The sequence below is a fragment of the Triturus cristatus genome, chromosome 8 (genome assembly GCF_964204655.1).
Source record: "Triturus cristatus chromosome 8, aTriCri1.1, whole genome shotgun sequence".
Taxonomy (NCBI): Eukaryota; Metazoa; Chordata; class Amphibia; order Caudata; family Salamandridae; genus Triturus; species Triturus cristatus.
In genome coordinates this window covers 1,322,865,798-1,322,884,398 of record NC_140591.1, presented here as the reverse complement: position 1 = coordinate 1,322,884,398, position 18,601 = coordinate 1,322,865,798, and the positions used below count along the sequence as shown (strand labels likewise).

Sequence of the window (18,601 nt, the reverse complement as noted above, 5' to 3'; positions counted from 1 at the left end):
GAAACGCGAGTTTCCACTCCCAGCACTGTTATTCACACAAAGAATACACCCCGAGTGTGGCCACGAGCAATGAGACTCGTATTTTACACTACGGGCGGATTCAGATGAAAGTCTAACTTTACTACTCGTAAATGCCCTTTGTGAATACTGGAAGTCGTAAAGTTAGACTTTCCTCTCAGTTTACCTTTGTAAATCGTTGTGTTTGCTTCGACATATATGCATAAAGGCACAAACAGATACAGAATGGCATTCAGACACAACGGTTTTGCTATTAGTTGCTGTTAACTGTAACAAAAATAGCCATGATGTCTAATGCTGTATTTTTTAATATATCTAATTACCAGAATAAAAAAAATATATTGAACCATCTCCCCTTCTTTAGGTCTCGCCTGACCCAGCGCATGCGCTGGTCTGGCGAGACTTATTGAGAGGGCTCCAAAAAGTGCTACCAGGCCAGCCTAGAGCTACAGTGCATGTGCGTGGGCGCGCCCGCCGCGCTTGACTCCCGATTACTTTCACTTTCGCGGCCGCTTTGATGTTTGATCGCGATCACTTTCAAAGCCTCACGGACGCTTGTTTAATATGGCCTTTGAAATTCCGACATCCTGCCGATGCCCAAACTGTCATGGAACGCGAAAATAAAAACGCACTGAAAATTATAATTATAATACTTGTATTTATATGCTTTCTACCTCTGCCACGAACGTAGTTTGACAATCGTGTGACTGCTGCAGTGCAAGCTTTTCAAGCGAGTGACTGCTGCAGTGCAAGCTTATCAAGCGAAGTGAAGGCTCCTTACTGTCAACATAGTTTTTGAAAAAACAAAAGCGTAGTGAACTTTTCGAGAAAAGATCAACGTTGACGCGGGCCATTTATTGTGCGCGTCGGCAGGTAACACGTGTGCTGTCACTGGATCTCACCTTCTAAATGCCATAAACTTCAAACTTATAGTGCCTTATTTATGAAGGCGTTGCGCCCCCGGTGCGCCACTTTTTCCCATTTTAAAAGTGACGCATCGCTAGTGCATGGCCTTCATAAATAATGCCATAGTTGCCACGTTTCCAAGGTACGTAAGTGACTAGTTAGGTCTGACCTATTTTTTCCATAGAATTCTGGGACTTGTAGTCCCAGTTTAGTACTGGGTTAAATAAGGCTCTCAGAATGCTAAGAAAAATGAGGAATGGCCTAACTAGTCACGCATGGGCCTAGGAAATTTGCCACCCATGCAAACTGAGTCGATTTTTGTCTGGCGGTCAGACAACAAATTCAAAGAGAGACACTAGTCACAGTCGAGTCGGAAGGAAGGCTTAGCTCTAAGAACCAAACCCTTCAGGGGTCTCCAATATCGTCTAACTGGTATTATATTTCGGTGTCAATGGGTACTATTGGTGTGTCTTTTGTAACGACTGACTGACCAGCTGTGGTGACCAGGGCACCAGGCAAAGACTTCTGGCCTATAGTAATGTCATTTAAAACCCTAAAGGTCAATTACTTTGTGATACCAAAGCGGCCAGGGCAGAATGCCATACAAATCCCGTTTCTCTCAAAGGAGGCAAGGACGCTGCTTCCATTTGTGCAGGAGGTGCAGTGGCACCAAGGCCCAGAGGCCTGAGATGTACACTGAACCATGATTATTGCGGTATCTTATAATCAGGCCAGGGCCACTGAAATTATGCGCCTGCAGCCATTTTCGCATAATTATAGATTTGTCACATTTGCCACATAATCTATCATCTTCCGCGTAATCGGCAGATATTAACAACAACAAAAGTAAATTCCAGCTCCAAAATTACAAAAAATGCAGCAACACATCTTGCGGCTCAGTGAAAGGCGTTTGCAAAGCTGGACAGGTCACCTTTCTGTTGCTTATTGCTGTATTTGATTGTTACACTGGTAATAATGAGGTAACCTGTTGTTATACAGTATTAAGGGCATAAAGGATATTTTAACTATTTCCTATTCAATAAAATATTCTAATGTTTTGTATTTGGAGATTTTTTATTGTCAGCTTTTGCTTATGATTGTAGAAATTATGCTGCACACATTTTTTTCTTATATATGTTGTTGGCCTTTCAGATTATGTGGATCTCTTTGGAGTTCCAAGATCATACATAAATACACTTGAACTTGAAACTACTAATGAGATGCAACCAATGTCCAGACAGTGTTACCAAGTTTAACAAGCATTGGCATAGCCAATAGGTCTCGCCTTTGGGACCTTATAAGTGCTTAGCTATGCAACAGTTGATGTTGTTGCACCAAGGATATTGTGCTGCATAACGAAATACTTATAAGGTCCCGAAAGCGAGACCTATTGGCTATGCCAATGCTTGTTTTTGGAGTCTATCAGCGTTCTGAATCAAGGTTACGTGGGACTCGGTAACCCCAGCTCGGGGGCGGAGTAGAATTTGCTTTCCAGGAAAAAAATTATGAAAGTTTAGGGGCGGGGAATGCCATCAAGGGGCAACCCATGTGGTACCCAGGGGCGTAAATCCCGATAAGACATGTTAAGCATCATTCCAACTTCGCTAACTTGCAGTCGACCAGTAGTCACAAAACAGGTAAATATCGAACCAACTCTGCAATATCAGCATTTTATTTATTAGAGCGCCAACATATCGTGGGGACTCGTAATGTGGCTAAAAGTTAGACCACTACATGGCAATAATACAGAGCGGGAAAATCGACCAGTGATCAGTGTTTAAATTTATATCTACTGGTCGCCAAATACACTAAGGCAAGTAATGGTACCATTTATATGGGGTTTATGGACCTGGCGGCGGCCTTTGACAATGTGAATAGAAGCAAGCTCTGGGAAAAGATGAACGCCTTGGGGATTGACCAGGGATTGATAAACATCTTGAGAGAGCTACACTGGAACACTACAGCGAGAGTTCGCTATAGTATGGAGGGCGGGCAAACTGATTCCTTCTCATGTTCCAGTGGAGTAAGGCAGGGGTGCATCCTTGCCCCCTTCCTATTCTCACTATATATCAACGACCTGGAGTCATCACTCATAGCCCAGGCAACTGATTGTCCCAGGGTAGGACAGCGCCAAATACCAGTCCTCCTGTATGCGGACGACGCGGTCCTCCTTGCTCGGACACCACAAAGTCTTCAAGCATTGATCAATGGATTCGTAAATTTTATGGAAAAACTTGATCTTTCCGTAAATTTGAGTAAATCCTTTGCGCTGATTGCAGGCAAGAAACCAACCAAAAAACCAGTATTTAACATTGGGACACATACCATGGGTACTGTAGCTTCCTTTCCGTATCTAGGCCTACTATTTGACGGGAAAATCCAATTTGACATATTGCTGGAAGAACATTGTACCAAATTGGTTTCGTCAAGTGGTGCAATTATGAACTTTGCAAAAAGATTGGGTCGTTGGTCCCCTGAGCAAGTAATGAGCTTATACAGCTCAATAAGCATAGCTAAAGCCGTATATGGAGCTGAGGTGTGGGGCTTCAGGGATGTTAAACAGTTACAATTAGAAGAAGACAAATTTATTCATAGAATCCTGAAGATCCCACCCGCAACACCAGCTGAAATTGCACACTCTGAACTCGGTATTCCATATATCGCAGATCGGGTTAAGATTAGACCAGTTCTGGCTTGGCTTAGCATCTGGGTCAACCCGGATGCTGTACTAAGCAAGGAAATACTCACTGACTGTTTGCAAAGGGACAAATGGATGCAAATCCCATGGCTGAAATATGTCAAAATTTCCTTAGAATCTGTAGGCCAGCACACCCTTTTTAGTACCCCTGCACTAATCTCAAGAAGTAGCAAATTACAAATTAAAAGACTACTGCTGGATAAATGGGAGATGCTCAGGGAAACTAAAGCTTTAACATCAAAACGTTCAGTTGTAGTGCATCGCCTAGTTAAAGATACAGTGGGTATGGAACCCTACCTATTCTTGCTGTATAACCAGCAGGAGAGATTTTTAATGTGTCGTTTTAGGCTCAATTTGTTGCATAATATTTTATCTTATCCGCCTGGTTTTACTGCAACTATTGAGCAGAAGGGTGCCTGCGGCTGCGACAACTTGTCTCCGCAGGACACCCTTCATTTTGTATTATTGTGTCCATTTTATCGTTCCCCTAGGCGTATGTTTCTGGTCGATATTTTAAAACACGGAAAATTTCGTCATGCGAAAGTAGCCCTGCTGTTTTTACAAAGATCTAATGATATGCATACTTTGTGCTCAATAATAAGTTTTTTAAAAATTGCAGTAAGATTAAGGAACACTAGAGATTAATCTATTTCTAATTCAACATTGTATTTTATAGGAATTGAAACAGCTTGGTCGATGGTTATTTTTTAATAATGAAATGTATAGATTATATGTGTTACTGTATTTTATAATATGTACTTTTTATGATGGATTTTTAAACCATCGAAATAAAGAATTTGAACTGAACTGATACGGAAGTTGAAAATAACCGTCTCAGCTTAAAAAGACTATCGAATTGTTCAAACTGGCTTGCAGCTGAAGCCTGTTGACAAGGGGAATAACGAGTGAAGAATGCGGCATAACAAGGTTACGCCCTGCATCCTCTTGGACCAGACCTACCCCCCCAAAAAAATTGCACAGTAGTCTTCCTATAAGCTTTGTCCGTCTGAAGCGACGATAAAGTGACGGTCTGGTCTTCATAACACATCTCAGTAAATAATAAAGGCATAAATATGCAGTGTACTGATGCTTGAACTGTCAAAGTCGAGACACATGTATATCAGAATACCGAACATGTAGATAAACGAGTTTTACCTTATTTCTTGCCAAGACCTATCTGACGAAGAGCTATGATTTGTTAGAAATCATATGACCTGTGTACATGTAAACTCTTCAAATGTACACCTTCCAGGGTGCGCTGAACGGACTTTTAAGGGTTAAGTAATCATCATCAATTTAGAGCAAAGCCCCTGGTTCCATGTGTCTAAACACCTTTACACGTAGCATATATGCTCCAAGGCATTATGAATGACTGGCATACTTTCATTTAAAGGGTCCATACTGGAGTCACTCCACAGCCACTCTCCTAACTGCCGTCAAGGAATAGTTAGGAATCCTAGCTGCATATAGTAGATGGCTTTAGAAATGTGTATGGACTCCCTACAGGCTCATGTCCAGTGCCTCTCTCCATCCCCTCTGTGCCGCAGGGAGAGCACATGCATCCTGAGAGGGCCTTTTCCACCCAAAGCAGTTACAGACGGTCCACTGGTGCTCCGTTGTCATTCTGGCTGCCTTTCACAACGCGCTGCATCCTGCTGTTGGCAGTACACTGGGTGGGTATCCCTGCTAATTTAGGTACCAGTTTGGGAGCAGGCCCAGATCCGCATATGTTACAACGACCTGAAAGACGGAGTAAAACAATATGACCTTGTAGGCTTAGTTTTCAGAGTAACGGTACTACCTTGACATCAGCAGTGTGCTTCACTACGTTCTTTCAAGTGTGCAGGCCTGGTCTGAAGATTGAGCAGCCCTCTGATCCAGGGGATTGGCTGTCATTGCTGGCAACAATGCTGGTTGGTGGATGATACGTAGAACCCTTCAACCAATCCATCCTGGGGGCTGCACCGCACTTCAAAGGAACTCTCCAGAGAGAGAACTTGTTCTGCTGTTTGCTCCTTTTGTAGGCCTCCAGACCCGCCTCTTGCTCATGTCAAAAAGTCTGAAACCTGCAGTAGGTTCCGAATGTGCCTCCCACACGAGTCATGGGGGGGCTGCATGCTGGGGGGCACTTTCAGAGCTGGATGGGCTGACAAGACCCAACTATTAGAGCCATCAGATCCCTTTCTAGTTCTGGGGTCCTGCAGGTGGGGCTGGTTAGAATATTTTTGCCAGGGCTATTTTGGTGTCTAGTCTGGCTCCTGGAGAAGAGGGCCCAGAAGACTCAGGACAAGTGCTTGCTCAATTTTAACTACAGCTAACGCTCTTGATGGACTCCACCAACTCTTGTATTCAACACTTTGGTTCTGCAAATAGAGCGACAATGCCGTCTTGTACTGACGGGAGTAAAGTATAGGGGGTTGGGATGCCCCTTGGGACCCAGGAATTGTACGCCTTGCTAAATTCTTCTTACAGGTATTCAGTGTCTCACAACAAATTCAACAATTTAGTGAAGGGTTTAACCCAAATAAATATCTGATGCACTGAAGACAGTCCCCTAAGAAGTGACATGCAATGTAAGAGACAAAATGGAAGAATACCATTAGAGGATGACACTCCAAACCACGGAGCGAGGCTTTCTGAGGTTAAGTAACTGAGAGGCATTTTCAAGAAAGTCTAATTTCTGTGATACTGTGTTTTTTGTGGTGTAGCTTTAAGCCTGGAAAGTGTGCACTGCGTCTGAAGAGTAATAGCTGCAATAAAATAATCTAGAAATATTCAGTTCAGGCGAGAAGTAAGGGATGCAGATAGTGCAGAAGAGAACAAGAAAGTGTACCAGGCATTCACGTAAAGCCCACTAAGTGTCAGGTGGATTCTCAGAGGACTGGAAATGGAATAAGGCTGGCTATAAAAAAAAATTGTAAAACATAATTCCTATTACGGAACATAATATACAAAGAGAATGTACCTGCGATTATAATATTATCACTGTAGACAAAGAACCCTTTTGGGATGAAAAAGTCCTTCACATGGTCAGTAGAGTAGCTAGGATGCTATGGGCCCTGGTGCAAGCAAGGAAAATGACCCCTTTGTCTGCTGCTGGGATAGTATAATACAGCAATCTACAGGTTTCAATGGACCCCTCGGGGCTCTGGGCCCTGGTGCACTGCAACTACAGCACCAATGGTAGTCTTCCCCCCTGCGCATAGTAATGGACGTGCACCACTGCCCTGAGTGCCACAACTGTACTGATGCCTGGATCCCTAATGTGGATATTTGTTGTTATAGGCAAACACAGATCACACATGTGTGCCATAGGCCTGGCTCACAGATTGTAGTATTGTTGGACCAGGAGAGGTGCCCAAAGTGCTAACCTCAAGTGGTGAAAGGCTACTCCCTTTACCAAGAGTTAAACAGCACAAATTCGGTGGTGACAGCGTATCGTATAGTGATCAGTAGGAGTAAACAGGTTTTTTTTAACCTAAATCACTGGAGTGAGGCCTCCAGGCTCACTCATTTAAAGTTACTCTGCTGTGTGCTCAAATCATCCCTTGGTCTATGTCGCTTTGGTGTAGTGTGCTGTGCTGCACACGAGTGGTGTACCTGCGCTGGATGTATGTGTGCCTGGGAAGGATAAAATACAGGGTTAATGCAGTACATGGCAGTGTGGGTATCTTCAGGGCATGTGCTGGGTGTATGTGTTGCTGTGAGTGGTATTAAAGGTGTAGTGCTGTGCAGTACGAATATGTTGAACACATGTGCCTGAATATATGTGTGTCTGTGAGGGGTGCAGTACATGAAGGTTACAGTGCTGTGCATTGTGCGTATGCTGAATACATATGCTGAGTGAATGTGTGCCCGTAAAGGGTAAAATATATGGAGGACTTCGATTTCCATTTTGGGAGACCCAGGGCTGCATGACGAAACATGAGGTAGAGGAATCTCCTGAGACAGATTTGTGTGTTGCTGCATTCCTGTAAGCTGGGTGGGACACACTGGTGAAGGGCGAGCCAGGCTCCCCCAGTAAACTTCAAAAGGGGCCATTTGATTCAGAGAGGCCACAAAGAAGGGGCCTGGGTACATCTTAGGAAGGAGATGGGGATGATAAGAGAATCATAAAGATTAGGGCTGAGACCCTGGCTAACCTTTTGATACATATATCACTGTGGCTGACAGCCAGGTGTGACCTCTAGACACTCTCATGGCCTGTGTTGTAGGGCCACCAGCTTTGGAGTCACTCCTGCTGTGACAGACAGCGTTCAAGAGGAAGATAGGGCAGAGGAGTGAGCACTTCAATAAGATGCCAACCTCCAAGATAAAAGTTAAAGACACAGACTCTAAATCATATTAGGTGTCTTGAAATGGACTATAATAAGGGGTGCTGATACCCCAAAAATTGTCAATTGTCAAGCAGCCAGTCAGGCTGTGAGGGGTGAAGAAGCTCTGCAAAACATCTGCCTCTGCCAGGGACCAGGACTGGGGGCAAAACATGCTAATGTTGCAGGTGGTTGAGGGGATATCATCCAGGGAATCCAAGAGCCCCTGTCCTGGAGCCTGGAGATCTAGCGCCCGCCTGCAAAGGCCAGTGTAAGGAAGCGGAGAGCATTTGAGGGAACAAAGTCAAGTGGGGAATACTGTAGAGTAGACTCCCTTTGCGAGGTGTGAGAAGATGGCTGCTGCACCAATTGGGTTCATTGCCCCTGTGCAGGAAAAAGTCAGTGACCCACAGATGCAAGAGGAGCGCTGCCGTAGACATCGCTGTACCGAACGGGTCGTAGGCCATGTGTAGTGAGGAGTCGCAGACCCGTACACCAGGAGGGGCCAGCGCAAAGTAAACTCTGATCATCGCTGTGTTGTTCGGGTTGCAGTCTGTGTGCTGTGTGGGACCATGTATGCCAGGAAGGGCCCCCATAGACAGATTGCCATGTGGAATGGGCAGTAGATCGTTGGGCAGTGGTAAGCCAGTAACCAGGTCTGCCAGGAGGGGCTGCCATCAAGGAATCTGCTGTCCCAATCGGGTCGAAGCCCATGTGAAGTAGAGATACAGTCACCCTATATACCAGAGGGGAGTCCCCAGGACCAGCAAGAAGTGTGACCTGGGCGGGATTGTCACCAGAGGAGTGAGTCTGCTCTGGGCACCCCTATGCACCTACACCAGGACAAAGGATCAACATTATGACCATTGTACTACTTACCCCCCACCGTGGGATAGACCAAAGATTTACTCTGCCAGGAGCAGCCCAGAAGAACCTCTGGTTGCTGAGGTTGCATGACCCTGTGTGAAGAACTCGTGGACCGCCGAGTGCAGTGTGCTTCGGCCGTGTGCAGTGAACTCTGATGAACCAGCCGCTGCAGTGCCCGCAGAGAGGGTGTGCTCAAGAACTCCTGATGCTCCAACCCTGCAGGTGTGGGTAAGATTGATTTCAGGCAAACGGACTCGAGGGATCTTGGTTGGGAGATTGTGCTTCGGCGCTGGAACACTTTTGACTTTAATACCGAGTCGTAGTAGACTCTTGAGACTCAGACTACTAGTGGGGCTTACCCTGGATGTTGCCTAGAGTGAATGAGGAATAACCACTATCGCTAGGGGAAGGAGGGAGTGGGACACACTTCCCTTTGTGTTAATAGCAGTATAATAAAAATACTTCTCTTTTTTCATAAAAGTGAGTATCTGGCTGGACAATAATTTACTGCTGCTGCATGTATATCGAGTTGTGAGCTTGTGTTCACCACCTCTATTTACCTTCCCCCTCCGAGAAAACCTTTGACTGCTCAAACAACACTATCACTGAGAGTCATGTGCTGATTGGGTTCTTGGCTCAGTTGCTCAGGATCCATAGTAGGCTTGGCCCAAGACATCAGGAGTAAAACGCCTCAGCCCCCACGGCTGGGCCCAGTAACTCCTGCTTGCCCCGTGGTCCTCTAAAAGAAGTTCTGACAAACCCTATTAGGCTACACCTAGGATACCCGTCTCCAGAGTCTATTTACAATGTCCCTTCTCCATTTAGACTGTTTTCCTCATAAACACTGACAGGGTGCTCAGGAAACTAGAGGCAGTATGACGTTCTCACCTTCTGGTAAATTGTTCCAACGACAGCAGTTTTAATTTTGGCGGCAGTCAGCATGTTAACGCGCTGGTACATCTGATGGACCAAAGTCTGCAAAACAGCCACGACGAGAAGAGAGGTGGCAAACACATAGCCGGTCCCAACACCTGCTGACGGGTTCTCACAGAAAGTGATCAGGTACCTGTAAATGAAATTAGAGGTGCCACACAATTAGAGATGCTAGGAGTTGGCATTTGATGATATTAGCAAACTGGAAGCTCAGTCCAAACTGCATAGTAAGCCCTATCAGTAGCACTGATCTAACATCCCTTATGCCATTCAAAGTACTCAAAATAATCTGCAAACGTCTAATTTTCAGAGGCAACCGTACAGCTTTAAGTAAATGTGGAGTAATCTAACAGACAAAGTTCTTACAGAAGAACAAGATTTGACTTTACATTCATGAGCAAGAAAGCTAACAGTGCAGGTGGGTTTATCTGCCAGAAGAATACATGACTTCTTCATGCAAAAATTAATTTCAGACACGACAATAACATAGTACCTTTTTCTGTGCTGTTACGTTTACTCCCCATCAGCCAAGCGAGCAGGACCACATTATCAATAAAAGGTCCATACACAGCTTGCGTTGCTATAGACGGTGTCACCAGCTCACTCTAATGCAATCACGAGTCTTATTAAGTCATCTCTAGAAGAATTTCCTGTTCATGACTTCTTCGGTTTTTTTCTTTAATACTTCTCTTTGACATTTTGAAAACGATGCAAAACAGTTACTCATAGGTCACCTTTCTCCCTCTCTTTATCCCAACTGCTCTTATTCTTATTTTAAACGACCCACCTACAAATCAGTCTCCTCAAGGATAACCACTCACCCAAAATTCAAGAATTACTCTATTCCGAAGTACTCCTGGTCAGGGTCACCATATTTTATGAAACTTCAGACGGCAAACTCTCCATATGTCCAGGGGTAGACTGGGGCACAAAATAGGGCCGGGTCCCAAAATAAAAATGCCCCTATTAGCAAACCAGATAGCTAAAAAGGCGGCCCAGTTTTTGGAATTGGGGCAGTTTTCAACTTGAAAAGACTCATTGTATAAGTGTTTTGGAAGATATGAGTGACTGTCGATACAATTACCTGTCAGATCAGCCCTTCGGGCACTGCCTGATTGCCCTACAGACCTGTCTGACCCAACCTATGTCCACCGCTCTGTGCTGATGCAGTCTCACTCCAATTCTATTCAGCTAGCCACTGAAGGCAGGGCTGGACTGCCCTCACACTCCATCTTTTTTTATCTCTGACAACTATCAGCGAGAGAGCCACCCATAATGTCTGATGGTTGCTCAAGTTGATTTCTCTAAAGAACCCAAGAATTGTTAATTTAGGATATAAGGACAGAACAGACCCCAGCACATCAGGCAAAGCATTATCAAACTTGTCCAGAACTACCTTTCCATGTTTCCTGTGCATATTGTTCTGCGGCATGCCATCTTCCAGATTGTATTCCCCATGCCTCTCTGTGACCAGAAGTGGAATCCCTGGGGCCCCGGATTTGCTGTGGGAATCCACGCAGTGCAATATCTATGCAAAATGCTGCCTTCACTGACCCCACCTATAAGCTAACAACGATTCCCACCTACAAGTGACCGTGGTCAATGTCTAAATACAATCAAGGATTGACTATGGCAAAGGTATCTATATATGGAGGGAAAATCTATGAAATACTACAATTGGTTCAAAATTCAGTGATCACTTTACTATGAGGGTTTAGGAAATGGGATCACATATCAATGAAACTGCATTCTATTCCAATTTGGAAGAGGGTGCAGTGTAAGCAACTCAACTTGGCCTTAAGACGGGAGACAGAACCTATTCTTTGTCCAGACTTTTAAATTCACTTCTTCATTCATTCTGAATATTCAATATGGGGACCAGGACACAACTTAAAACCTGTCTTTATCGTTTGTAAAAGAATACACCAATTTGCCTGCAACACGCACACCATTGGATGTAGCAGATCTTTCCTTACTTGGAATTAACAAAAACAGATTCATTATAGTCTGGCTTGACAGCGCAGCTGTCACAAGACAATCATGTGAGCATCACTAGGGAGGTGCTTTAGCTCCGCCCACATGTTGGGAGCCAGGAGTACGTTTTAATTGTGCAGAAGTTGTGTGCTTCCACAAAAAACCCTTGCACTTCATGCAGCTGTAATAATTTTGTTTAGTTATCCAGCTGCCAAAGTAAGAACTTCCAGGGTCTTAAATAACTTTAAAATGTATGATGTTTTTCTCTGGCAGCTGCACAGATGGTAAGAGGGCGGTCATTAACCTACAATGCCGTGCATCATCGCCTGAACTTTTTTTGCACTCGGGATATAGTACTCGGCTTCGTGGCACGGAACTTTGATACCACCTACTCCTTCACAAGAAAGACTTTTTGGAGCTTGAGTCATTGACTTTGCATCTTACTTCAGATTGGCATCTTTTAGACTTGTAATATGGTGACATGATGTCGGATAAATGCAATGTTTGGATGGCATCAATTTTTTCAGCTTTACAAAGTACTAGATTTTGCTTCAGGCTTATGGTTCCACTTCGTCTTGATATCCCTGAAGAAGTCAACGAGGCGAAACACATGTTGGCTGTATCGGCTATGTTTAATGTTTCTATGAAACATTTTCCAGTTCTGATTTGACTCATAAGCACTATAATTTAGAAGATTGTCAAGACCCAATATTGATTTGGCCTTTTTGTTCCTTGTTTGTAACAAAACGGTTCCAAAAATAACAGTTGATGGACAGAATGCAGAACAATGTCATACATTCACCCCAGTACAGAGATCTGGGCCTAAATCCATCGTTTTATTGCTCACCATGCCATTCCAGTTTGAACCCAGCCATATGCAAATCAGTCTTGACCCTGTGCCTCATGGGAACAGTCCAGCCCAAACTGCCAAGCCAGGTCCTCCCTGGACTGGAAACAAGCATCCTAGGACCGGTTTCGGGGTTTCACCCCTCTTCAGCCAGGATAGCTTGATTCCAGTGGCATGGAGAGCACGGGACCCACGTCTGGGCATACCCAACTCACTCAGGGTGACAAATGCAAAAACAACAGTTGATGGACAGAATGCAGGACAATGTCATACATTCACCCCAGTACAGAGATTTGGGCCTAAATCCATCGTTTTTTTGCTCACCATGCCATTCCAGTTTGAACCCAGCCATATGCAAATCAGTCTTGACAAAACGGTTCCAGTAAAGTGTTACAGCTGTTGTATCGTTTACTTAGGGTCATTTAATGTATGTTGTATGTGTTGGTATTTACTATTGATATGGCACTATTAATGCCACTTGACTAATTGTTTACATCTTTCAAATCACATGCATACTACTACGTTTCAACTTAGGTGGTTGTATGCTCCAAACATTTTGGGATTTGTCCTTTAAACTTACACCAATTTAATCTTTAGCTCTTTACTACCACACAAATACATATCTATTGCTATATGATTTACTTGTGATGCTTCACATTACCATACAACATTCCTTTAAAGCCATACCTATCTACATTGCCAATGCTTGCTTTTTAGCATCTGCCTCAAAGGCAGATGTTAAATAGGTTAGTTTGTCCGAGGTACCTGTTGATGTTAAGTACGTGGATCCTTGGTTCAGAGTTGATTTCAGCAGTTCAGACTCCAGATAAAAAAAAAAATTGACTTCATGTTTTTGTAAGCAACACGATATATTAGTAAAATACTCAAGACGCAAAACAGACTACTCATCCTAGCATTTAAATACATCCAGCCCACACCACCCATTTGCTCTCTCAGTTACCAACATACTAAGCACACCTTCCCCAAGGACGCTTAGTCCGTGAAAAATCTCCCAATAGAAATCAAAACAGCCTTTCCCCCTCCAACTTTATTTAATTCCCAGTCAAATCTTGAGTCACTACATCCCTTCTGGCGTTCAAGTACTCTCCCAAAACCCCCCACTAAAAATTAGGCCTGAGCGTAGTTCGCGGCGTTTTGCTACGCGGAACTCTGCAAAGTTACAAAAAAACTCAGAGGGAAGTTCACCGCCCAGGCCTACTAAAAATCAAACATACACATAGTTAACAACTGCCCCTCTCTTGCCTTTCAACCAGTGATTAGCTGTCTACACCAATGTGTCCCTGATCTCCTCTGGTTCTGAATATTCGCTGCATTTACTATCTGTGTCTTACCTATTTTTCAGCAATTGGGTATCATCACCGTCCATGCACAGAACCACCCCACAGACAATTTTCTTTCATACTATCATGTTACTACGATCAGCATATTGCTGTTGAAATACTTCTTACTTCAATACAAATAAAATGTGCACATACCACATTAGTTCAAATTGTAGCTGACACAGCAAATAATCACTGGGTAGGCGTGGTAAGCATCTTTTATGAGCACAAGTAGTGTGCAATTGTCGCAGGCAAATCAGTGAAAGTATTTTATTGAATAGAGCTAGTTTCAGTACTAGAAAGAAGCAATCGTTTTCAGATGTAAAACTATGTATGCCAAAGCAATGTGTTAAAGAAACAGAATAAGACCTACTTAAGTATTTGAGGACTCATGAATGCTAAAACATCTGCGGCAACTTTCATCAATGCAACTTCGATCAACAGAATCTTAAAGGTTTGCCATAAAGCGATTATCAGAGATGGTGTGTTGGAACGGAAGTATCTGAATAGTCCATGTTGTCTTCTTGAAGCCTGTGAAAACACAAAGTAACAGATTACCATGAAAAGTTCAAATTTATATGGGAAGCCCTGAAATTCTCTGTGAACATCTGGTAGCGCAGAGGCATAAGGGGATGAATGGAATTACTGCAAGCGGATGAAAAGTAAGTTTAATGAGTTGCTTTCTACTTGCATTTGTTTAAGGAAACACAAACCATTAGTCTTTAAGTGGATCGTCCAACTCTTCCAGGTTCATACCACAGGATTTTGTTTCACTTGCTCCAAAATGATATCTCTTCTAATCAGATCATCCTCTGCCTTCTACGCTATCCTTCACACTTCACTGACCATCAGCATGTGATTTCTATCCTCCACTAGTGGAAGAGCACTGTTCGTTACTTTGCACAACTGTGTCTCCCTCTCTTGCCCATCGGTGTATTGTGCAAAACATCCGGTGTGGACAGACAGATCTATACCTTTTTGTGTCAGTAGATTTGAAAGGCATTCAATTTTAGAGATCCTTTTCTGCTCAAAATAGTTTAATGAAAGTTAGATCTTGTTATATTCAAAATAAATATTTGGTTAAAAAATGTATTAATTTTTAATAATAATATGCACCCTTAATGTGAACCTGGTTTTATATATTTTTCTAAAACCACCTAATGATATACAAATATATTTATGATTATTATCTATATTATCAAGAACTTAAAGCAATGACTTGATATTATTGGCAGTGAAAGGTCATAGCACATAGCATTGACTCAAACTGGAAGGCAGAAGCACACTGACTCCACTTGTTCAAGGCAAAGTGAGTGAGTAATCTGCCCTTTTAATCATGGATAGAAGCGCAGACGCTCGACCACCTGCACTCTTCACACAGGTGTTATTGCTGGTTTTCAGGTCTCGCCTAGACTGTGAATATGCTGTCTCTTCGAGACGTGCTGTATCTACAATATGGGATTCAAGCACCTCCCATAGTTTTAATTGTTTCTAGTTACTACCCTTCATAAATGCGAGTCTTTGGTGAATCTGCTTTATAGTCCCTCCCTTTGGACTTCTGTAACCTCTTATGAGGACTGCCCCTGTTACATGAGCTCTTACTCTTTCTGTTATTTATGAAACTTCGTGAGCATTCTTTTTCTAGTTTGCCTGCCTCTGCTCGTGTTTTCACCAGCTTGATGAAAGGTTCACTGTGCTTGTTTAGTTAGTACCCGAGAACATCCAAGCTCTCAGCACCCCCCACCACAACTTTGCCCCACACACACACACACCAGGATGAGCCAAGTCAGGAGCTATCTCTTCACTCCAAATATGGTCTGTCGTCCCAGTGCTCCGCTCGGGACTCAGCTCTACCATTATTTCAATTTAAAGAGCTGCATACAGTGAATCACTCCTGTCCTTGCCCTACAGCTTGTTTTGCATTATTGCTTCATGTACCTTCGCATCAGCTAACAGTTTGTAGCAAGTAGCTGCAAACATGTTATGAATCAGTGTGAGCTTAAAACCCCTGAGTTTCCTCAGCGATACATTGTATTTCTGCCCGGTGTAATGTTTGTGGTAGCGGGTTCCAGGTGATTTATAAACAAATATAATTTTCAGTTTTCAGCCAGAGCCTGTTTCTCCGAAGCAGCTGGGCATGTTTTGAGTTGTGGTTTCCAGCGCTGTTGTTATGAGACATTTCATGTCTTAGAAATGGCATGTGACAATGTAACAACAGGTCAGTAACTGCCAGTAACCTCAGACGTGTCTCTTGCTGTAAGGTTTGGCTCATATGTTTAGTCTACGGCACTTCCTCATATAGGCAGAATCCGGGCTTCTCATTAGCCAACAGCTCTTGTCTTTTTGCGGAAGTATCTGCATAGTTATTTGACACCAGCCTCTATGAAGTTTGTTCCTTTTTGATGGCAAGTGAAACTAACTCCGAAAACTACATGAACAACATGCCTCCATTTTAGATTCAGACAGAGATAGGGGTTCTTGAGGTGGCCTTTTTTTTCATTAATCCAAATTATTCCAAAGCTACAAACTAGTTGTGTAGCCATGGTGCTTGTATGTTAGTCTGCTCGGAATCCAATGTTCTAAAACTTGCAAAGAAAGGAGAATTGGTACAAATATTATATACAGTTAAGCAGTCTTCTTCGAAGGGATGTATATAGACGAGTGATTCACCATCTTTTTAGAACCACGACAAACTTTCACAACCCACCTAACATTAATGGACCTGTGGAGGGCCATTTTCATTTTTTTATTCAACAGAGTCATCGTGTGGTACTGCAATGTTATTTACAAACACTACAAAGTCTATTGAAGTGGCCAAAAACTTTACACGGACATACAGTTTTCCCGTTAGAGGTAAATTGCGCGCAAATAATGATAATGTTTGCGCGCAATATACCTCTATCGGGAAAACTGTATGATAATGTTTGGAAACCAGGTTTCTGTGAATTTCTCATTTATTTATCAAACAAGACAGTCTTGATTGTTTTGTTTCCAGCACACTTCAGAATTACTCAAAATTGTGCTTTAGTTTAGCTTTTTGTAACTACTGAAAGAATACAGTTCATTTACAGGTATTTACATGTTGTTGTGTGTTGCCTGGGTTCTCTGCCTTTCTTTTTTCAACACACCTCTGTACTTCCTGCTCATCATTTTCTCTCCTCACTTGTTGTTGATTCCCCCTCGTTGCTGCTTGTTCACCCTGTCCCCCCTGCATCATTGCTTTCCCATTGACGTTGCCTGCCCTGCCCCCACCCTCCCTGCTGCTTGCCCATTGTTACTGCCCTGTCCCCCGCTGCCAGGCTTCACTCCTCCAGAGATAGCTTGCAGGGCACAGCACCCAGGATAATGTGCTGCATGGCTAAACACTTATAAGTTCCCAAAGACGAGACCTATTGGCTATGCCAATGCTTGTTATCCTTGATTCTGGGATACACTAGATCTTCATATAAAGACCATAGCAAAGGCAGCTAACTTTCACCTGTTTCTCCTGAGGAAAGTCTGGCACTTCATTCTAGCAGCGGACCTTAGGGCAGTGGCGTAAACTGAATGTATCTCCCATCTGCACTCTGCTAGCACTGTGCCAGTTGGTCTCCCTAACAGCTACAGTCTTATTGGTGTAAGCCACAGCTATGCTAATTGGGACGCTGACTGACCAGTTCAGTCATAATACCCCTATAGCTCTGATTCTGTACAACCACCTATTAGGGGCTAGGCGGAATTATAAGATACTGTCAGTAAAATAGAAATCTGTCTGGAAAAAATGGGCATGCATGGCAAAGCTATGATGGTGTAGTAGGATGAAGCCATTTGAGAACTGAGAGTCGTATTTAGGATTTGGCTGATAGAATACTCTGGCACAACTGTGGCAGATATCCAGTCCACTGTATTACAAGTACATTATAGCCCATGGCACTTGTAATATGGTGGATGGGCTATCCATTACATTTTGACGGAGTATCCCATCCTCCAGACTCCAAATATGGCTCTAACTCCTCACAAAGATGTGGTTAGAGTTTCATTATGCGCTCTACACACATGAATGTGAATTTTGAAAGATACCTTACTGACCACACAACATTCAAGGAATAGCTCAACCATAAATGTGAACTGTAAGTAAGCCAGTCTGGCCTTCAGAGTGGTTCACCTAGCAACTCTAAGACATCTAGCAGAATGCGTGAAAAATTCAGAAGCACATAGGAGAATAAGAAATGCTGATATTTTGAGATTGGAAATTTCAAGATTTAAATTATCCACAATTAGCTATAAAGAGGTATGATTACCATGTTGAAATTACCCGCCAATGACTTTAAAATTGGATGATTCCTTGATATTTCTATGAAAAATGATAACAATTAGTTTCATTTTCTAATATCAATAGCTTTTACAGTTTTGCTGTGCTTGCCGTTTATTTCTTATTTACATGTGTTTTAGGATCTAGCACTTATTGTCAGTTCTTAGGCCATTTTTGGCTGTTGTTCCTCTTGAGTTATTTGATCCTACAGAGCTATGCTGCTTTTGGAATTTAGAAACCTTACAATAAAATACATCAAATAGATTCACTCTATCAATAACCTACCTATTTGTTACTAACCCCAATCAAAACCCAAAACCAAGCAGCACCTCACTAAAAAAGTATTCCTAACCATAAGCCTGACCTTACCCTAACCACATCCAAATCTTAACACGCACTCAACCATAAACCTAA

The 18,601-nt window shown here is 43.1% G+C and overlaps 1 protein-coding gene across 3 annotated transcripts in view; it reads right to left on the bottom strand.

Moving 5' to 3' along the window:
* Positions 1-18,601, bottom strand: part of LOC146805741 (ATP-binding cassette sub-family C member 2-like) — a 417,933-nt gene that overhangs the window by 255,146 nt on the left and 144,186 nt on the right. For all 3 annotated transcript variants that reach the window (XM_085623042.1, XM_085623044.1, XM_085623043.1), the window contains exons 4-5: positions 14,270-14,427; positions 9,691-9,868 (exon numbers count right to left, since the gene is read on the bottom strand). In XM_085623042.1, the coding sequence (XP_085479168.1) occupies positions 9,691-9,868; positions 14,270-14,427 (336 nt within the window). The remainder of the gene's footprint in view (positions 1-9,690; positions 9,869-14,269; positions 14,428-18,601) is intronic.